The following is a 22508-nucleotide window of genomic DNA, read 5'->3' on the forward strand; positions in this document are numbered from 1 at the left end:
AATCATGTATTACTTTCAGAATTAGAAACTGCAATTTCACAATAAATGTAATATCGATGCAGGAAAAAACCACCAACAAAATACAAAATAAAAAAATATTTATTAAGAAACTCTTAGTTGTAGGAAATATCACAGAAAATGCATGCGCCCAACACTAGGGCAGGTGAATTCAGACCATGCGACACAGTGATGATGCAACAAGTTGAAAAATCCCCAGGACCCAGACCAGCTCAGAAACCAAACCCTGATTATGAAGAAGTTTATTAGCAAAAGGAAATTTGCCAATAGCCAATTTTAACTGAACGGGAACCCAGAAGCAGCCCCAAATAGCAACAAGTAGGGGTTTTTATACCCCAAAATGGGTGGGGGAGGAGAGTCATGTAAATGGAATCTTTCCAACCCTCCTATGTTTTACAAGCCAAGCAAAATACAGAAGCAGAATACAGAAGCTAAATATCTGGTTGTCAGGAAGAAAGAAAAATATGTAGGCGACAGGCTCACCACTCAGAATAGAACTGGGTACCCACAAACCCCCTCCTGTCCTAAGTTCTTTTTTGGAGGGCGTTTGTGAGTTTGTCTAACAGGTTCCTGCCATGGCTCCCCAGCATCGTCACCACCCCTGCCCTGGCTTTCCAGCACTATCATGGCTCCTCTCATGCTGCTGAGTGCCTCCTTTTATTTACCTTAGTTCAGTGATTACCCTCTCAGATACAAGACTCATCAATCTTATACCATCATTCTTTTCATTCCCCTTCCCAAAGCAAAAACAGTACACTGCTTCCAAGGTCTCCAAGCCATTCAATGATAACAGTACACTCTAAAGGCTCAAGGTTTCCTTCTAGAAACACACCAAGTGACACCTATGAAGCATGAACATGAATAAGAACCAAACATCATGGGGGAAGAGAGTAACTACACTTCTGCAGAAATCAAGAGGATGAAGACAATGTAAACACTGTCACCCAAAGTGCAGGGAACCACAGGACAACTTCCAAATTCTGTCTTGTGTTAAGAGGTCACACTTATGATGAAGAAAATTAATGAAAGTGCAATCCTTCCATAAGTCATTTAGTTAATAAAAACAAGTACAGTCCAGATTAAAGATACTGGAGAGACAGAATTCACATTCAATATGAATTCTGACCGGTGATTGAATTATGTTTATTTATTTATTGTTGGTTGTGGGGCTTGAACTCAGCCTGGGTGCTGTCCCTCAGCTCTTTAGCTCAAGGCTAGCACTCTACCACTTGAGCCACAGTGCCACTTCAGGTTTTCTGAGTGGTTTACTGGAAATAAGATAGGACTTTCCTGCCTGGGCTGGCTTTGAACTGTGATCTTCACATCTCAGCCTCCTGAGTAGCTAGGATTATAGGTGTAAGCCACTGTACCGGGCATGATTTTTTTTTAAGTTATGTGTTTACTGGAAAATACATTAAAAGTTCCCTTTATTCCCCAACACTTCTCAATGGGCCTTGGTTTTGTGGGATTTCTTAACTCGCCCTTTCTTCCCAAAGCATTTCTGACAGCCAAAGGCACAACATTTAAAGATGAGGAAGGCCACTGTCAGCACAATGGCCAGGAGGAAGCCAATCACATCCAAGGAGTGGTACTGGTACCAGGTGAGGTCATGGGCTGCAGGGCGCAGGTGTGGCGCCCCCTTGTGCCTCATCACATACTCCACCCAGAACACAGCCAGGTCCAGGGGCTCAATGGGGCGGTCCTTGTGAAGGCTGGAGAGGCGCATGATGTTCTCCTTGTAGCTAGACACAAAGACAGTTAGTGAATGAGGGAGGACCTGCGTAATGCACGGTCCTCCCTAGGCTGGCTTCCCAGTGGTAATGGCTACCAGGTTTTCTCAACTTGGGGAGAAATGTATTTCTATTAAAACCAGAAAACACTCACACACACACTTCATACATGTTCTTTATTTGTAAAAAAGGACAAAGAAGATAAGGAAAAGAAGGGGGGATATGAGACGAGGGAGGAGGAAGATGAGGAGCAGAAAGAGAAGGAAGAGAAATACAGAGAAAAGGAAACAAAGATGAAGATTTGCAATCAGGATCAAAATGAATAGGTGAACTTAAACAATAGGGGATATCTGCCAAATCATTTTTAGGAATCAAGAAGAAAGAAATTGAAGAAAGAATCTAAATTGTATTTATAACGTGAAACTCAAGAATGAGTTTTATCAGTGCCTGGAAGAAGCCAGGCACTGTGATGTGAGAGCTGACAAGCCAGGGCACAAGGAGCCAACGGGAGCAAGAGATGAGAGCCCCACCCCACCTCGGGCTCTGGACTTGTATCTTGAGGTTATTTGGCTTTTTGTTTCCATCCACAAGACCATACACACTTAGCACCTCAATTTATAAGAGTGTCTCCGGGGGCTGGGAAGGTGCCTCAGTGGTAGAGTGCTTGCCTTGCATGCATGAGGCCCTGGGTTCGATTCCTCAGCACCACATAAGCAGAAAAAGCTGGAAGTGGTGCTGTGGCTCAAGTGGTAGAGCACTAGCCTTGAGCTGAAGAGCTGAGGGACAGTGCCCAGGCCCAGAGTTCAGGCACCATGACTGGCAAAAAAAAAAAGAGTGTCTCCCATTTTCCCTGGGCCAGGCTTGTGTTTCCCTGTGTCCTGTTTCCTTCAATGGAAACACTGTTCCCGTGTCTCCTCCTTGATGTCTTTCAAAAGGACAACTATGGGTTTAGCCATGCTATGGTTTGACTCTGCCTTCTCCCACACCCCATCATGCGTTGGAACTTTAATTCCCAATGCAATGGTACTGAGTGATGGTGTCGTATTTGAGAATTTATTAGGGAGATTAATGCTTTTCTCACAGGACTGGATGAAAACTGTGAAAGTATGCTGTGATAAAAGTGAGAATACCTTGGGGCTGGGAAGGTGGCTCAGTGGTAGAGTGCTTGCCTTGCATGCATGAGGCCCTGGGTTCGATTCCTCAGCACCACATAAGCAAAAAGAAAAAAGCTGGAAGTGGCGCTGTGACTCAAGTGGTAGAGCACTAGCCTTGAGCTGAAGAGCTGAGGGACAGCGCCCAGGCCAGGAGTTCAGGCCCCATGACTGGACCCAAAAAAAAAAAAAAAGTGAGAATACCTTGAGTTGCCTCTTATCACAAACACTCATGCCCTTCTACTTTTATAAAGTTATGAGAGCCCACTGAATGTGACAACCCCATCTTGCACATGCCAGACTCTAGAATTGTGAGAAAGTAAACTTCTGCCTTTTGGGTATCACTGAACCTCAGGTATTCTTATTGCAATAGAAAATGAAATAAAGGAACTGGAGGCATGGCTCAAGTGGTTGAATACCAGTCCTGAGCAGGAAAAGCTAAGTAGAAGCCCAAAGCCTCGGTATTGGCACACACAAAGACAAAGAAAAGAAAACAGACTAAGACAACATACCTAAAACTCCTATACACACACACACACACACACACACACACTCATAGGCAAACACACCCAAATACACTATTGTTGAGTAAAATCTACCACTAGCCATCATCTGCTCCCAGAAGGTAATGATGATCTAAATATCAGTAAGCTTGACAGCAGTACCCTAAATTTCATGCAGAGATCATGTCAACTGATACATTTTGAATTCTGAAATTGCCAGGCTATTTTTTAACAAAGGTGCCTTTGCTTATGCTACACTGTGGTCTGTGGCAGCCTCTGAGTCCCACATTTACACGGCTTCATGGAGAAAATTTCTCACAGATCCCAAGCAGGGAAGTAGGTACTGACTTGTTCTATGTTATGGCTACTATGCTTCTTTTCAAAGTCTTTCTCTTTGCCAGAACTTTTCATCATTCAATTCTGGTAACATTTTATTATAAACTGAAGTTTGTAACTACTAGGGAAAATAAAACATTAATTTAATTCTATGATAAATTGCACAGTAACTGAAGTATCATTTTTTAAAGTAATATTAATCCCCCAAATTATCTTATTACAATTCTATATTTTTACATATTTGTTTTCACAATGGAACGTTTCTCATTAGTGTTAAGGCCAAAATATAGGAAGTACTCTTCTTACTTATTTCCATGTCATTTTTGGCAACACTGGGATTTAAACTCAGGGCCTTGCATTTGAGCCATGGCTCAAGCCCTACCTCTTTACCCTCTCTCTTACCTTTTGTCCTTGATGACTGTTTTGAGGGCCTTTGCTAAATCATCAGAAGTCATTGTAAAGACATCCAGGATCACACCAGCTCCCCGGGTCTCCATGCGCTTTGCATTGTCCAGCTGGTCACCCATCAAGGGTATCATCACCATGGGGACACCATTGCATATAGCTTCATAAATGCCATGGGAGCCACAGTGAGTGACAAATGCCCGGGTCTTTGGATGACCTGAGAAGCAAACAAGGAGCATTACTGATAGTCTAGTTGAGTTTCCTAGTTTGACATTATCTAGATTCTGAAAGTATCCTGAGAATTTGTTGATGCTCCCAAATGCTCTTGATGATTACCAGAAAAAAACAAAAAACAAAAAAACAAACATGCAGTGACATACCCCCTAGATAAAAAGTAATGTGGGATATACTGGCCACAGTATGTTCAAGCTAAACAACCTTTTTTTTTTTTTGGTGCTGAACCTAGAGCTTGAATTCAGGGCCTGGGCACTGTCCTAAGCTAAGGCTAACACTCTACCACTTCCGGCTTTTTGGCGATTAAGAGATAAGATCTGGAGACTCTCACAGACTTTCCTGCCTGAGCTGGTTTTGAACCACATCAGAACCCTGTAGCTAGGATTATAGCTGTGCTGGAAACACTCCTCTTTTTAATACCCATGCCTAGCCATTTTCTTAATTTAATCTGGGTTTGACCTACACATCAAATCTTCCCAACATACCCAGCAGATCATTTTGGGGTAACCACTTGACAAGTATTGTATTCTTGGCAAGATTTGATGGCCGGCTTCCAGCATAGCTCCACAGGACCTTGCAGGGTCAAGAAGAAGAGGGTTTAACAAAAAAAAAAAAATCCATGATCTTTAACATATGCTATAGTAGCTAGAAAGGTGAGTCCCACTAGGTAAACAGATTGAATACAACCTCTGCACAGGTCGGAGGTTTGGTGGCTCAGAAGCCTTCTGGGACTGACATTTCATTCAGAGGCATGGTACTTAGGAGTATGCTTGTTATGCATAGTGAATACTATGCACTTAAAAGAGTGTTTTTACTTTTCTGCACTTGAAGCAAGAGTTTACTTAAAGAAGTAAGTTGATACAGCACTCTAAGCAAAAGTATACAAAATAAATTCAGCGTTCTAACCAATAGCCTTTTATTCTCAGTAGTACTGGGTACTGATACACTGGTATGAGGGTTTGAACTCAGGTTCTGGGCTTCACACTCCCATTTGGTTTGCTTGTTCAAGGCTGGTACTCTACCACTTGAGTCATGGCTTCAGCCCAGCTCTCTGCTAGATAATTGAAGAAGTAGTCTTGTAGACTTTTCTGAGTTAGCTGGCTTCAAACTATGATATCCCAGGTATCAGCCCCCAGAGCAGGTAGGATTATGGGTGCAAGCTTCTGACTTCTGGCTCAACACTGGGGTTTGAACTCAGGGCTTTGTGCTTGCTATGCAAATACTCAATCACTTCAGGAACATACCATATCCTTATTTTTGAAATCTTGCACTTTTTGCCCAGCAGGCGTTAAGAAACACAGATGTGCCCCACCATTCCTGGGGTCTCATTATCCTGCAAATATGGAGGGGTTGATATGAAACCCTGATTCTTCCATATCTGACATTCTTGAGGCTGGGATTCCAGGCATTCTCCACCATGAACAGATCTAATGAGTAACTTTTTGGTGACATATTCCTATTTAACATGAACCAACATCATGTTGATTTTTAGCTGAAAGTTAACACTTTAATTCTCCTAAAAGAAAAAGATAGCAGACCATGGTTTAAAAATTGAGTTATATGTAAAAAGAAAATAACTTCTGAAGGATACTCAAATCCTAATTCCTGAAGATCAATTTCATTTAGAGCCAGGTTTTTGGGCTTTGAATCCCTTTGTAGTGAGATATAAAGGAGTTACAGAGAATTGTCTTACCGTCTGAGGTATTTGGCCCAGAGCCTCAGCAATTGCCATAGCTTTCTTCTCCGGAATCTCTGAGACTAATGATCCCAAAGAGAAAACCACAATCCCATGCTCTCCAGAGGCATTGACATAGGCTTCAAATTCCTACAGACAAAAGAGAGGTTTCCAATTCACTTTTTCTCATATTCTTTAGTGATTACATAATTTAAGCACTGAGTTAAATACATTCTGTTAAGCTGTTAAAGATGTGTATAAGATAAAGACAACAATTACTGAGATGTAGTTTTGTAGCTTCCCTTCTACCCTAATCCTTTACAAAGGAGAAGTGATTTATACAGGGTTATCTTTGGAATTGTTGAGAAACGTAATCCAGGCAATGACCAAACCTGACAAAAGAAAATCAGAGGAACATGTGTGTATGTGTCTATAAACATGCATCCACAGGTGCACACATCACATGTACCTACATGCTTGCACACACAGTCACAGATCCACGTAAAAGGACATTATGTGCAGCAAGTCTCTCCAGCAGCAAATTACTAGGGAGCCAACTTAACCCCATAGTCTCCTAAATGGTTTCATATGTGTCCCAGAACATTGGGGACACTAACAAGGTGGTGTGATATGGCAGGCTGACCACAGCTGAAAGTACCTGGGACTGGACACTTTTTTTTTTTTGACGGTCGTAAGGCCTGAACTCTGGACCTGGGCGCTGTCCCTCAGCTCTTCAGCTCAAGGCTAGTGCTCTACCACTTGAGCCACAGCACCACTTCTGGCTTTTTCAGCTTATGTGGTGCTGAGGAATCGAACCCAGGGCCTCATGCATGCAAGGCAAGCACTCTACCATTGAGCCACCTTCCCAGCCCCAGACTGGGCACTTTTAACACTAAAACCTGAGTAGTCCTGGGCTAATCAGAACCTCGCTCTCCCTATAAGGAAGATACAGATGAGCTAACTAGAACCTTGGTCTCCCTATTTGCGAGATACAGGTATTTCTGACTGGGTTCACCATTGATGAACTGAGGTCTGAAGAACCCAGCCTGAAAAGGCCTAGGAAATCTCAGCCTCTCAATAGCCTTCTCAAAGGTGTGACCAACTCCCATCAGCCCAAGGCCTTGGCCCTCAGCCTTCTAGCTCATCAAGTAGCTACACCTTGGTCATGTCCACTAGGCCAGTCTAAAGGATGAGGATGAAGGATCTCTCCTTTGCCCTACACCATACATTATATCTTTTGTCTATGACAGGAACATATTGAAGTTGGTTTTCTTTTCTAGCTCTTTCTCCCCCAAATCTCACAACTTCCCTTTTCTCCATCCCCCATCATATCCTCTACTAAGGCAGCTCATTTGACTGTCCTTTCATCTCTCAATTTCCTGAGGCACATGGCTGACCTAAAGCCTCAAGACCTTTGTTCCTTTAAGCTACATTTAATCTCTTCTGGAAAGGAATTGGGCTAATTTCCCTTTACACCCTCCCATGCCATCTCAGTACCTGACAGGATGTGATTAAGACTAAATCAAATCTACAGGTCCAAAGGTGAATAGCAGCAGGGTTTAACCAAAGTTTCACTCTCTTGCACACTTTCATGTGCAGAGGGCACATAAGCAGCAATAAGCAGCAATGCTGAATGGTGCCCAACGCCCCTCTCTGAATTGCTTTTTTTTTTTTTTTTGGTCAGTCGTGGGGCTAGAACTCTGGGCCTGGGCACTGTCCCTCAGCTCTTCAGCTCAAGGCAAGCTCTCTACTGCTTGAGCCACAGCACCACTTCCGGTTTTCTAATGGTTTATTGGAGATAAGAATCTCACAGACTTTCCTGCCTGGGCTGGCTTTGAACCACGATCCCCAGGTCTCAGCCTCCTGAGTAGCTAGGATTACAGGGGTAAGCCACCAGCACCTGGCTTCTGAATTGCTTTTATGGATTCAATAAAGATTAAATTCTGCCCTACTTGGCAGAACTGCCCTTTTTACCCCAAGGTCACTCCTTGAGAAGGAATGTTAACTAAAAATGTGTGATTCTCCTACACCACAAGCAAATACTTCCTAAAGCTAAAATGTTTGAGAACTACACAGGAAATGGGTGTACTGTTCAGCCCAAGGTCAGACAAAACAAATTCCTGTCATCTTAGCATTGTGTCTATGTGTCTATATCCTGTCAGGACCCAAGGCTTCAAGGCTTGAAGTCAAGGCTTCAGACTCTCACTGAGTTAGGCTTTTCTGGCTCTTGGATGATGCTCTACCACTTGAGCCACACCTTCAGTCCATCATTTTTTCTGGTTCACTGAAGATGGGGTCTCGCTGGTTGGCTTCAAACCTGGATCATCAGATTTCAAGCTCCTAAGTAGCTAAAATTATAGGAGTGAGCCATCAGCAGTAGACCTAGGAAAAACAGTCCCTAAGGCACCCAGATTCATCCTCAGCTTTCCTTTACTTTTTATGAACCTGCCAGAAACTACACCTCTGATCGTGGCTTTCCACTGTGCGGGCAGTGCGCAGCACAGAGGCAGGGTCTAGCTTGGCCTCTAGGCCTAGGCGCCACGGTTACTAGGTAACAAGGCAAACCCTCCACTCTCCCGTGGAGCACTGCATTCTGGGATGAAAGACCCAGACAGCATCAGCCAATCAGATGCGGCCACGTCACAAGAGCGACGCCACGACTCAGCCAGCAGCCTCAACCAGAAGCAGCCTTTGCCCTGCCCTGGCCCCAGGGCCGCGCCCTGCCTGCCCTCCTCTGCCCCCAACATGGTGGACTACTACGAAGTCCTGGGCGTGCCCCGGCAGGCCTCCACCGACGCCATCAAGAAGGCCTACCGCAAGCTGGCGCTCAAGTGGCACCCCGACAAGAACCCCGAGAACAAGGAGGAGGCAGAAAAGAGATTCAAGCAGGTGGCCCAGGCCTACGAGGTGCTGTCGGACGCCAGGAAACGCGGCGTGTACGACCGCTATGGCGAGGCGGGCGAGGACAGCGGGGGCGCCGCGGGCCGCCCCTGCCACGACCCCTTCGAGTGCGTCTTCAGCTTCCGCGACCCCGCCGACGTCTTCAGGGAGTTCTTCGGCGGACAGGACCCCTTCTCCTTCGACTTCTTCGGGGCCCCGCTGGAGAACATTTTCGGGGGCCACAGGACCCCGCGAGGAAGCAGGAGCAGAAGCAGGGCGTCCGCGCCTCTCTTCTCCACCTTCTCCCAGTTCCCCGCTTTTGGCGGTGGCTTTTCTTCCTTCGACACGGGGTTCACATCCTTCGGGCCCCTGGCCGACGGCCTTTCTTCCTTCTCCATGTCCTGTGGCGGTGGCGGGGCAGGCAACTTCAAGTCCGTGTCCACTTCCACAGAAATCGTCAATGGCAAGAAGATCACCACCAAGAGAATCGTGGAGAACGGCCAGGAAAGGGTGGAAGTGGAGGAGGATGGACAGCTCAAGTCCCTCATCATAAATGGCCAGGAGCAGCTGCTACGCATCAACACCTAGTCATTCCCTTGGACTTAAAAGTACATGTTGAGGAATAACAGGACACTTTTTCAAAGATTGGAAGTGAGCTCTACTTTCACAACAACTGTAACTCAAAATTTATTAAAAGTTCTTGCTAAAGCTTATTTGTAGTGATTGTTGGGAACACACAAATAGGCTCTCTCTTGGTCTTAAACTGAGATGGATGGATGCTGCGCTTTGCTTTCTCTTACAAGTAATACTAGGCAACGGCTCTACCACTTGCGCCAGGCCTCTGCCTGTTGTACCTAATTCTCTGTTGGAGACTGCTAGGGAAGATAGTCACCACCATGCTGAGCCTTCTGTGCATCCTTTGGTTGGAAATGTGAGCCAGGGAGCTTTCCATGAATCATTTAGCTTTGTTTTGATTTTTCTTTTTTACTACATTATAGTGAAAGAAGTGAATATATTTAGACTTCTTGGTTAAAATCAATTGAAGTTGTCTGTCAGTTGTACACAAATACTGGTATGTAGGAAGAGTGGACCAATGTTGAAGTAAAACATTAAGCCTATCTCTAAGTACCTATAGGTTAGTATAACAAATGAACATAACACTAGTTTAAATTCATGCATTTTCCTTTTTAAGTTCTGACAAAAAGACAAATACATTTCACTGGGCTGATGTAGTTTTACTAGCACATTGTCCTCTGGAAGGTTGATATAGTGAAACAGTCAAGACAATTAATGTCATGTGGTTTGTTGGAGCCATGTTAGGATGGCACTCAGGCCCTACCCTGATTATCTATGGGACACTTTGATAAAGCTTTCCTCAAAACTGCACCAACTTCGCCATTACCATGCAGTAGACATATATCATGGCCTCTTGACCAAATGCTGATTGGGTGAGGACCCATATACACATTTGAGGAAGTTGATTCTATTCACCCAGCTTATTCCCTACCTACAGGCCATTTGGGGAACGATTGATTTGTGAGAGTCTACCACAAAGTGTCTCCTTCCTATGGTCAAGTCTCCAGATTGCAGAAGAAAGAGAACAAAAGGGGAACTAAACTAGGCAAAGAATGCAACAAGTTGTTAACTCTCTATTGAGAGGTCTGGGGCCTAATTACATTGTCCTAAGTTATAAGACTGTCTCTGGACTTCAAGGAGTGAATTCCACCCTGAATGAAGTGCCGACATATGGCAGAAACATGGGTCGTGCACTGTCTAAGAGGTGTTCATAGCATCTGTTGAAACCACATCAAAGTAGTTTCACAGACATACATTGGTAGCTGCTTCATATGTGACATATGGACAGAAATGCCAAAATAATACCAGCTACCAAGGAATTGCAAACACATTTCGTCACAGGCCAGGGAACTCCCACCAATGAAGATATTCACTGAGTGGTTTGGTGTGGTGAGTTTGGCTCTGAAGTAGTGAGGGATGTGAGGAGTTAGGGGATGAGAAGGAGCAGGCCCAGATCCATGGTTGTATATAGTGGAGATAGCCAATCTAGACAGGATAGAATTGAGTGTGTGTGTTTCTACACAGTGGGCTAAACGATGTCAGGAAGGCCAGTCGCCAATAGCTTATGCCTGTAATGCTAGTCATACAGGAGACTGAGATCTGAGGATCACTGTTGAAACCCATCCCAGACAGGAAAGTCCTTGAGAGTCTTCCCTCCAATTAACCACAAAAGAAAAAAGCTAAAAGTGGAGCTATGGCTCAAGTAGTAGAGCACTAGCCTTGAGTAAAAAAAGCTCAGGGACATCACTCAATCCCTGAGTTCAAGTCCCAAGAACCAACACACACAAAAAAGATGGTCAGCAAACAGATCAATGGTAAAGAGCTTGGCAACCCCGGGAGGTCAAGGATTTCTAGCTATCTCCCTAGTTTTAACAACAAACACAAAAATCTGTTTTGCTATGTCTTGTACTGGTGCTACCATTAATGGGCAGTTGGTCTTTCACCGAAGAATAAAGCATCAGACTCAATTTTCAAGCTTGAAATTATCTTTCATACTACAGGACTACATATGGCCACTCATTTGTTCTGAAAGGTTTTAGTAGACTTTCAGAATGGAAAATGAAGGGCATTTCTTCCAGTGCAGAGACAAATATCTGGACTCCACTGTAGTGGATCCACTCCATGGAACTCACTACCACCATTCCCTAGAGTACACTAGGCAAGGAGAGTCACTGACTCTAGGCAACCTGGGCAGAAACCAAACAGTCAACCAACCACTTCTGACAGGAGCTCCACACACAGCTGGAAATCAGTCTTCCTCAATGTTATCAATTGGTTCAGCTACCCTCACACAACAGAAACAGAAGAAACAATGGTGTTTTCTAATAACCACTAAACAATCTATCCATTTGATTCTACCTGTCTTGACTCCAAAATGGCAGAGTTAACACCTTCTTTCTCTTAGGAAATCACTTGAATCTGCTTACCATTCTAGAAATTTATAATTCACTTTCTCACTAGTTTTTTTTTTTTTTTTCAGTGAATACAGATTCAACTTCCTCCAGTTTCCATTAAACCACTTTAATATCAGTTGCCAAAGGTCAAGTGTGATTAGACTGGGAAGCAGTACATGGACTCATGATGAAATACATAAGCTATTCTGCCTTTATTCCCCCTAAAAAGTACACTTTCATGAAGTGGATTTCTCTAAGTAGAATTCTTTATTTTTTGCTTTGTTTGCCTAAATAGAAAAAGTTAAAAATACATAACTTGGAAGTATCATGGAATAATTACCAACATTGATCATACAGTTGCTACTAGGAACACATAACTACTGAGCACTTGAAAAGTGGCTAGTCCACACTGAGACATCTAACTACACATTAGATTTCCGTTCTTAGGTCTCTTGTGAGTGCATCTCTGCCCTCCCAGATAGCACCATTAAAATGAATGTAATTTGCTAGTTTCCACTCTTTGTACTTAAAATCTGAAAGCAGTATTTCTGGGACAGGCCAGTTCAGTTCCTCTGCTTCCTCCTGGGAAGATGACCAGTGGCACTGCTCCTCAGTCCTATTTCAGACTCATTGCAAACACTGAGTATATATATAACCTTTGGTGTTGTATACCTTCAATGAAAACGTGCAGTGTTTAACTTATCAAAGACTATTAGGTGGAGAGGTAGAACTCTTAGGAAAGGTAAGAACTTGAAAGAATTAAAATAAAAATTCTGCCTGATGTTTTAGCTAGATAAAAACATCAATATATGCCGGGTGCCAGTGGCTCATGCTTGTAATCCTAGTTAGTTACTCGGGAGACTGAAATCTGAGGGTGGGGGTTCAATGGCAGCCAGGGCAGGAAAGTCCGTGAGACTCTTATAAGCAATAAAACTACTCAGAAAAAGCTGGGAGTGGTGCTGTGGCTTAAGTGGTAGAGCGCTAGCCTTGAGTACAAGTCTAGGTCTCAGGGACAGTGCCGACACCCTGAGTTCAAGCCCCAGGACCTGCAAATAAATAAATACAGACCTGAGAGAGTGGGTTCCGGTTGACACAGTTGATGCCCCCGACGAAGACCATGTTGGGCATGATGGGTCTGGGGTAGTCCAATACAAAGTCCCCTCTGATCATCCACAGGGAAGCGTGGCTGAAGATATCCACCACCGACACCTCTCTCTGCAAGAGCTCGGAAGCGAGCCGTGCATAAGGAGAAAAAAGTACAGAGCAAAAACCTTCCAAGAACACAAAGGCGAGTATGTTCTTGACCCTCTCCAGGAAGGTCATGTGGTCTGAGTACATCGTTGCCAATTTAGGAATGTATGAAGGTGGGTTGGGACACTGTGTAGCGTAATAGAATGCCTCGCACAACATGTAGCGCAGAAAAAACACGGCAGGCACATTCAGGTACTTAGCCAGCACTACTCCGCAGGCATAACCAGGGTCCGTCAAAACCACATCGAAGGAACTGGAATTCAGATGCGCGAGGAAGGGTGTGTTATGTAGTAGCGCCTCACAGGACCTCGCAAACAAACCCGGTAACTTTTTTACTCTTGATACACTTTTGTAAGCCACGTCCAGAAAACTTTCTGCCTCGAAGGCGACGTTGAGGTGGTTCAGGTAGCAGTCCTTATACTCTTGCTTCGTGAAGGGAATGGCATAGGGCAAGAAGGTGAAGAAGGCCTCTTCCCTCACGTACTCGAACACCTCGGGGACCAGCACCACGGCCTGGTGGCCCCGGGCGTGCAGCTCCCGCACCACGTCCCGCAGGCTCAGCCAGTGGCTGCCCTCCATGGGCACCACCAGCACCTTCCCGCCTTCGGCCCGGGACAGGGCACACAGCAGGCCGAGCAGCAGCCCCGGGAGGGCCCGCCGCCGCGCGGGGAGGCCCGCCGCCCCCATTCCCGACGCCTCCGGCGCCCGACCTTCCGCGCCGGGTCGCGCCTCGCCGGCTGGACCGGCGCCCCGGAGCCTGAACGCCGCGACGGAAGCACCGCCAACGGCCCTGCTCCCGGGCTGCAGCTAAGCAGTCAGGTATCAGGAAGAACGCCAGCCGCTGTCTATATAGGCGCCCGGAGACGGCCCTTCCCGGTGGCGCCAATTTATGACGCATTTCGAAGCGCGCCCAGAAGCGTTTCCGACCGGCGCGGCCTCCGCAGGAGGTAAACGAAGCCCCTCTGGGAACGCGGACCTGGGTTTGCGCATGCTCAGTAGCGTACGACGCCCCTCTGGAAAGCGGGTTGGGGTTTGCGCATGCTCAGTAGCGTGAGTACGCCTAGGCTTTCTGGATAAATCCTAACGCTTGCGGGGCTGGTGCTGAGACTTGCTTTTGTGCTTCTCCAAGCCGCCTAACTTAATAAATGGACACTGTTTTATCTTTTGGTTTCGGGCCCAGTCCTCTGGTGAGTACCATGACAGCTTTGCTCCCGGAAAGTCTGGCTGCTGCCCTTGATGTCCCTGCCTGGGGACATGGAGCTCGCCCTTGGGTGCTCGACTCGGTTCCGAGACAAACTGTGGGTGCCCGCTTTGAGTCACGTCCCCTGCCGCTCAGGCTTCCGAGTGCTGCCTGCGATTTGGTCCAGAACATCTCTAATTGTTTAAACTATCTCCTCCCATTCACAAATAGCACTCATGCTCATCAGAATTTAGGGCAAACGCTTCAGTCACAGGAATTTTAAAAAAATGCATTTTTTCTCCTCTTTCCCCCCCTTCCCACCTTCATAATAATCTGATCACACACACACACACCGTGCCAATATGTCAGTTAAGGACACAATTCGTAAGACGAGGGAGATGAGATTTAGCGAATAAGGCAGCACAGTCAGAAAGGCATCTAGCCCATCTGTGGGGCAATGTGTGAGATTTAGGTTTATAGAAACAGGAAGAATTGGACAGGAGGTGAGAGATTTGCATAACAGCCTTTGTCAATGGTTTCCGGATTATTACCTCAATTCTGGGTTTTGCAAGGTGGCCTGAAGAAGTGTTTAATGCCTGAGAGAACAATTCAGTTACCATAAGATAATTGTTCCCGTCTGGGGAGAGTATGTGTTCGCTTCTTCCCCCAGATTGGACAACAAAGGGCCTTTCTGGTGCGGGCAGCTGCTAACCAGCTTCCACTTCTCACCTCACTCCATTTGGTCAGTCACAGCCGTCAGTGGTAACAGCAGGCCCCTTATCTACTATTCTGACGCTGCGTAAATCTTAGCCCACCAGAATGGAATCCTCTGCTCCCGCATCCTGCAGGAAATCCCACCCTTAGCCCCTCTAGATTATAAAAACCTCCTTAGATAAAGACAAGCGCTTTCTCTCTCCCTCTGGTGACAGAAGTACAACCTTTCTCTGTACGTGCCTGTGTGTCTGCGTGGTTTTCGGTATAACTTAATGGAAAGCTGTGCTATTCCTAGATTGCAGAGTATTTAAAGGTTTAGAATAATGAGATGTCCAGGAGCCCTTTGGCAAGTTTTGATAGGAGTTGTTAAAAATTAAAAGGTAAAAGTAAAAATGTTTCGGTTTCTCTTCTCACTTTAATTTCAGCCTCAGAGGGGTAGATCATACATGAGTTATCATCAGTTCTGAGACAGACACTCCTTAAGCAATTAACATGTGTATGTGAGAGTTAAGTCTTGTCTACCCAAAGGTTTAAGACAAATGAGACTGACATGGCTGAATGCTTACTTCTTGTCCAGCTTTTAGTTAACTTGTGGGGCCAAGTGAGGGGTCAGTGCTTTTAGCAAAACTGTTTCTAAGTACCTATCATATCAGCACAGCATAAAACAAAGCCATGCTAAACCAGCTTTCCCAAAACAAGGAGCAATTACTGGCTCTTTAATTTACTTTGAAAGTAAGAAGGTGCCCCAAAGACAACCAAAAGTTAATATACACCAACCAAAAAGTCAAGGAAGACAAGATTTATTGTTGCAGAATAAGTCAAGCTCTCCGGAGATGGCCCCCGACCGGCTCCTCAGAGGACCCTTTTATATCGTGGGGGGCCGGAAGTGGGAGGTGCCTCACCTACTACGCAGACGCTGCCATCTAGGGCAAGGATTAGTCTGGGGGGGGAGGCGGGGGGCGGGGGCTTTCCTTACATACTTCACCAGTGATATCGCTATCGTGATCAGAAAGCACTCTATTTGAACTGCTGGCTACTGACAAATGTAGGTATAGATACAGGGACCTCAAAGTCAAGGTTTAACCATTTGATTCTGCAGAAGGACCTCCTCTGAATCCCACATTGAATTGAGAGTTGCTATCTAAAACACTCACGGTCCATCCACAAAAGTGATGAGACACAATGATGGGCTCAAAAGTTCACTCTCTTCCCATGCTTCCTTATTCCTCTACCATTTCTCTACTTTCTCTACCTTTTCCCCCTGGGCTATTCATCACAAGTCCAGAGAATTTCAGAGCCTATCTTCATGATAAACTCCCAGAAGTAACTATGGTTAGGAAGAATGTAACTCAACATACTAAAGGCTATATATGATAAACATATAGTCAACACCATACTGAATAATGAGGTAAAATGAAAGCACTTCCTTCACAGTGAGGATTAATAATGTCCATTTTCTCCACTCTACTCAATATGGTGCTTGAATTCTTAGCAAGAATAAGGCAAAAAAACATGCAACAAAAAACAAAGGAACACAAGTAGGAAAGGAAGAAGTCAAATTGTTCTATTTCTAAGGGATATGGTGCTGGGCTGGGAAGTTGGCTCAGTGGTAGAGTGCTTGCCTTGCATGCCTGAGGCCCTGGGTTCGATTCCAGCACCACATAAGCAAAAAGAAAACAGCCAGAAGTGACGCTGTGGCTCAAGTGGTAGGACACTAGCCTTGAGCTGAAGAGCTGAGGGACAGTGCTCAGGCCCAGAGTTCAGGCCCCACAACCGGACCGGAAAAAAAAAAAAGGGATATGGTGCTATATTCAAAAGACCCTAAAAATTCTACCAAAACACTCTTAGATCTGATAAATACTTTCTACAAAGTACCAAGATACAAAATCAGCAGATAGCTTTTCTGTATACTAATTACAAACAGGCTGCAAAAGAAATCAGTAAAACAATTCATTTACAATACTCACAAAAATAAATATCTAGGAGTAAAAGACTTCCATAGTGAACACTGTAAAACTAAAATCAGAGGAGACATTAGGATGTAGAAAACCATGTTTGTGTGAGTGTGTGGATCTCCAGGATAGAGAAGCTGCGACAGAAAGGAGGGGCATGGAATAGTGTCCATAGGCCCAAGCTCACTGGGGCAGGAAGGGCGCTGAGGTGTCTGGTGGATGTCTTGGGAGCTTTGGATGTCCGGATGTTTCAGTGCACTGAGCGCATTGCTGTTGTCGCATCTTCCCCTGGAAGAGGTGATAGAGCCTTGGGACATTGTTTTGTCATCCATCCAGCTCCATCACTACACGCTGCCTTCCTCTTCCCTCTAGAAATTTGGGAATCAATGTGCTGTATTTTCCAAGTGAATTCAACCAGGACTATAGGCTTAGCTAACACTTTTGTTGCACTGTATAGAACTCCCAAGGCAAATGCCAATAAAAGCAGCACTTTTTCTGTGGGATAAAGAATAATCTTTTTTTAAAAAACCTCAAGAATGCATACACACAGTTGTAATGATAGGGAATAAACCTAAGTTTCCCTCAATGGATGAAGAAATAGTAGTATATATTTTGAATAATACATATATTTTAATGACTGCACATATGTGCTGAAGAATATATTCTTAATATGTGTATATATGAAGAAATTTGGTAAATATTGAATATAGTAATGGTGTATAGGTGGCATATATATCCATTTATATCATGAAATACTCTTCAGTCCTAAAGAATGAGATCCTATCATTTGTGTGTCGTAAGATTTATGGGTAGACATGGAGTGAAATAAGCCAGGCATCAGAACACATATACCATATGATTTCATCCATATATATAATCTAAAAATTTGATCTCATGTAAGTTGAGAGTGGTAGGATGTTGGTCATTGCATAGAGTATTACACTCTAGAAAATGTAAAAGCTCTGATATCCTATTACATCCATGAATTAGCAATAATGTGATGATGGGATTTTGGATGTACTCAGTCTAAACAATAAAATTTTAAGGCACAGAATATGATAAATACCAATACCAACTTGATAGTGTTAGAAATAGCTCCTAGGAATAAGGACATCGACTCAAAAGGAACTCAGTAAGGCAAAGTTTACCTCTGCAGAAGGGTGCACCATCAGGGGCTGGGAAGGTGGCTCAGTGGTACAGTGCTTGTCTTGGATGCATGGGTTCAATTCCGCAGCACCACATAAGCAAAAAAAAAAAGAAGAAGTGGTACTGTGGCTCAAGTAGTAGAGCACTAGCCTTGAGCTGAAGAGGTGAGGGACAGCGCCCAGGCCCAGAGTTCAGGCCCCACGACCGACCAAAAAGAAAAAAAAAAAAAGGTGCGCCATGAGCCAAAAATCTGGTAAGCAAAGCAAAGCAGGCAGGCTGCTCCCTTTGGAGCCCTAACCCAGTAGGCCCCGCCCCTCTGCTCAGATTGGCTGAGCTCAGGTTCCCAGTCTGTAGTAGGATGTGGTTTGACAGAATGTAACTGAAGTTCAAAAAGCTTCTAACAGAATATCTTAATTAGAGTGCAGCAGGAAAAGTAGGTAATTAACAAGGGCCAAGCCACACGGCCAAAGCAAGAACTTATCAAAAGAGTAACAAAAAGGAAGCAAACTACTTTGATAGAAAAGACATTTTTCTCACAATCATTACAAAATGTGTACATGAATTAAGGAATCACATGGTATCTGATAAGTATGTATAATTATGTCCAAGTTTGTTTCTGGTTAATTTGAAGTAAGACTCAGATTTCTCTGCCTTGGCTCACTCAGTGAAATGATATATACTGGAGTTAAGGGGTAAAACAAAGACCTAGGTCAGTAAATATACCATCAACATCCAATGCTGGTCTGAAAGCTTCTGGCCCTGTGCAAAACAGCTTGGGAGAACAGCCAGAGTTGAGGAGGCCCAAGCCTTTGGGGTCCACATCTCACCAGTGCGCCTCAGATGCCAGAGGAGCTTCAGCAATCAGTGATGGCCCTGCTGGATTTCATTCCTACTTGAGTCAAGGGCTACCTTCTATTTTCCTTGAGAATGTTTGTCCTACAACAATTATACTACTGTATCTTTGTGATTTGTAATTTATTATGCTTACAGATGCCTTGCTGAATGTGCGTCCAGTCTTCGGTGTCTTGGATATGTATGTGTGCATGTGCAATGTAAACATGTGTGTATTTTTCAAATTTTCTGTCATAGTTGTGTACTGCTTTCCTAATTACAAAGTGGAACTCACAATAAGTAAATTTAACAAGGAAGCATAAAACACCTAGGAAATATAATTACATGGATTTATTAAGAGATTCTTAGTTGTGAGAAACAGGGGAAACATTTGTTCTACATTATACATTCGTTTATTTTAATTAAATTCAGACCCACTTCATACAAGGCAGTGATTCTTATCTCCTATACAACACTCATCAGTTTCATAGCATCAAAAACTTCACACCGTGTTCCAAAGATGCAATACATATGTGCATCTGATTATATAAAATATTTACAAAATGAACTTCAGGAAAAGGAAACAAGAGGGTTTTTTTCCTTTGTTTCTGGTATTTTCTTTTCCTTTTGTCTTGTTCATTCAACTGTCTTTGGGAAGACAAGGTGGGGACACAGAAATCATGGGTCAAAAGGTGAAGAAATGTATCAGTGATACTAGATACTATGTTAAAAATGAACTATACAACTTGTGGGTGGGGACAGGAGGGAAAGCTGGGGGAGAGCAAGGGAAGGGGTGACATTGTCCAAAAAGAAATGTCCTCATTACTTATGTAACTGTCACACTCTGTGCATCACCTTTACAATAATAAAAATGCAATTTAAAAAAAGCTACCCACCGTTCTGAAGAACTCCAATCCATCCAATCATATCATTGCACCCAAACAGCACAAAGGTTTCCTTTTTCAACATACAGAGTGACACCTGATGAAGCACTGACGAGAACTGTCACCGGAGAAGGGTTTGACCAAAATTCTACAGGAATTCTACTGTCATCCAAAGTGGTGGTGACCACTTTGTATTCTATGTATACAATCTTTGTATTCTATGTTATCAGAGAAGTCACATTCTTTGTTTCTTCTATTTTGGCCAGCACCAGAGCTTGAACCCAGGACTTCCAACTCTCTACCCCTTGAGTATCACCTCTAGTTCAGGTTTGTTGCTGGTTGATTTGGGATAGAAACCACAGATTTTTTTTCTACCTAGGTTGGCTTTAAACCACAATCCTCAGATCTCTGCCTCCTGAGTAGCTAAGGTTGCAGGTGTAAACCAGCTGGTGCCTTGCTAGGGCCTGTCTGGGGCCACATTTCTGAATAAGAAAATTAATGGAAGTGCCAACTCTCTGTATGTCATTTGAGAGATAACAGGTACAGTAGTCAAAGAAACTGCAGACATAGAACACTTATTCAATATTTTTCCCATATGTGTGCCAGAGATTGGATTTTTATTATTGATTTTAATGGTGCTAGGGCTTAAACACAGAGAATCACACTGTTTGCTTAATTCCAACTGGCATTCTATCCCTTGTCCTATGCCTCCAACCTAGCATTTTGCTGGTTAATTAGAGATGGAGTCTAGTGGATTTATTTTGCTTTTCTGTCTTCACACTACAACCCTCCAAACCTCAGCTTCCTAAATAGCTAGGATTACAGGTATGAGTTATTGAACACCCAGCTTTGTTTTTTTAAAGCATTCTGGGTATGCCTAACATATGTAAAGTATTTCCTAATACCTTCCAGTGTGCAACTGATTGGAGAATACATCAAGACTTTCCCTTATTTCCCAGAACATCTCAATACACCTTGGATTTGTAGGTTTTCCCAACTTGTCCCCTTTTCCCCAAAAGCATATCCGAAGATGATGGCCACTGTCAGCACAATGGCCAGGAGGAAGCCAATCACATCCAAGGAGTGGTACTGGTACCAGGTGAGGTCATGGGCTGCAGGGCGCAGGTGTGGCGCCCCCTTGTGCCTCATCACATACTCCACCCAGAACACAGCCAGGTCCAAGGGCTCAATGGGGCGGTCCTTGTGAAGGCTGGAGAGGTGCATGATGTTCTCCTTGTAGCTAGACACAAAGACAGTTAGTGAATGAGGGAGGACCTGCGTAATGCATGGTCCTCCCTATGCTGGCTTCCCAGTGGTAATGCTACCAAATTTTCTTGACTGGGGGAAGACGTGTGTATTATAACCAGAAACACAAAGAGACACAAATATCACACAAAAAAATACAAACTTTATAAGAAAGGAGGAGGAAGAAGCAAAGAAAAATAGAGAAAAGAATGGAAGAAAGAAGAAACTGGATCCCCAAATCATGTTACAAATACTTAATTCTTGCTTCCTACTCTAGAGAAACGTTTTTGGTGGACACTTTTTTTTGTCAGTGGTGGGGCTTGAACTCTGGGCCTGGGTGCTGACCCTCAGCTGTTCAGCTCAAGGCAAGCACTCTACCTCTTGAGCTATGGCGCCACTTCCGGTTTTCTGGTGGTTTATTGGAGATAGGAGTCTCATGGTCTTTCCTGCCTGGGCTGGTTTTGAACCGTGATCCTCAGATCTCAGCCTCCTGAGTAACTAGAATTACAGGCGTGAGCCCCTGGCGCCTGGCTGGAAACTTTCTTTTACAGTGAAATAAAGAACATAGAATTTTGTGAAAATTTATATTTTACTTTCTAAAACATTCAAAACAAGTATCATTATTGTAAAACAAAGGAAAAATCATATCTAAAAATCTGGGATACAGTATCAAACAGCTACACCGGGCTATGCAAAAGTGCCAACTCACTCCACTTGTTGAAAAGTCACACCACTGAGTTTAGTATGAGATTGTTTCTATGAAGCCTGTTTGTGCTGAATGATTCCTGTTTATTTCAGATTGTGCTGATAGCTGTCAGTGAAATTTGTTGACATTTCAACTGTGTGGACATATTAGAAGGAAGAACTGGAGGAGCAAGAGAAAAAAAATGAGCAAGAAAACAAAAGAGAAAAGGGAAAAAGAACAAGACACTCCCAAATTTAAGACTAATGACAATAATTGCTGTCTTTAAACCTGCCTGTAGTTGTATTTGTACATACAATTACAGTGGAATATTGATATCTGAGCATATTTCACATATCCTATGGTACTTTCTTATAAGTTCAGTCTTTTAATGTTTCCTTTTTTTTCTCTCGGTAGTAGTGCTTGAACTCAGAGCCTGGGTGCTGTCTGAGCTTTTTCACTCAAGGCTAGCACTCTACCATTTTGAACCACAGTGCCATTTTTTTTGTCTGTAATAAGAACACATTGAAGATAGTTTCCCAACCCTTCTTCCCTAGAATCTCGCCCATCCTTTTTCCCCTTCCTTCTTTTACAGAGGTGGCTCATTTCATTATTCTTAGCCTCTCAATTGTGTGATGGAGCAAAGCTGACCTACACCTATGGGACATTTGTTCCTGTAATCGACAATCGCTTCTGAAGGTCATAGTCTAATTTCACTATTA

General features: G+C 43.9%; 2 protein-coding genes across 2 annotated transcripts; one reads left to right on the top strand and one right to left on the bottom strand.

Annotated features, from left to right (window-relative positions):
* Positions 1-81: 81 nt before the first annotated feature.
* Positions 82-13854, bottom strand: LOC122107325 (UDP-glucuronosyltransferase 1-2-like). The gene is made up of 6 exons (XM_042678933.1): positions 12970-13854; positions 6071-6202; positions 4863-4950; positions 4141-4360; positions 1443-1760; positions 82-849 (listed from the first exon to the last, which is right to left on the bottom strand). The coding sequence occupies exons 1-5, from the start codon at positions 13837-13839 to the stop codon at positions 1463-1465; spliced, it is 1608 nt and encodes a 535-aa protein (XP_042534867.1). The 5' UTR covers positions 13840-13854; the 3' UTR covers positions 82-849; positions 1443-1462.
* On the top strand, positions 8798-9667 carry LOC122107328 (dnaJ homolog subfamily B member 3-like). Its single transcript, XM_042678940.1, has one exon. The coding sequence runs from the start codon at positions 8798-8800 to the stop codon at positions 9518-9520; it is 723 nt and encodes a 240-aa protein (XP_042534874.1). The 3' UTR covers positions 9521-9667.
* Positions 13855-22508: the final 8654 nt, after the last annotated feature.

Source organism: Dipodomys spectabilis, unplaced genomic scaffold (genome assembly GCF_019054845.1).
Source record: "Dipodomys spectabilis isolate Male_0828 unplaced genomic scaffold, ASM1905484v1 ptg000051l, whole genome shotgun sequence".
Classification (NCBI taxonomy): Eukaryota; Metazoa; Chordata; class Mammalia; order Rodentia; family Heteromyidae; genus Dipodomys; species Dipodomys spectabilis.

Bases quoted from the DNA above. Each gene is read 5' to 3' on its own strand.
- LOC122107325 (XM_042678933.1), bottom strand. From the start codon at position 13,839: ATGGGGGCGGCGGGCCTCCCCGCGCGGCGGCGGGCCCTCCCGGGGCTG. The intron at 4,951-6,070 runs GTAAGACAATTC...TGACCCTGCAAG, and splicing joins TGGGCCAAATACCTCAGACG to GTCCTGTGGAGCTATGCTGG. The intron at 4,361-4,862 runs GTATGTTGGGAA...TTTGCTTCTCAG, and splicing joins ACCCCAAAATGATCTGCTGG to GTCATCCAAAGACCCGGGCA.
- LOC122107328 (XM_042678940.1), top strand. From the start codon at position 8,798: ATGGTGGACTACTACGAAGTCCTGGGCGTGCCCCGGCAGGCCTCCACC.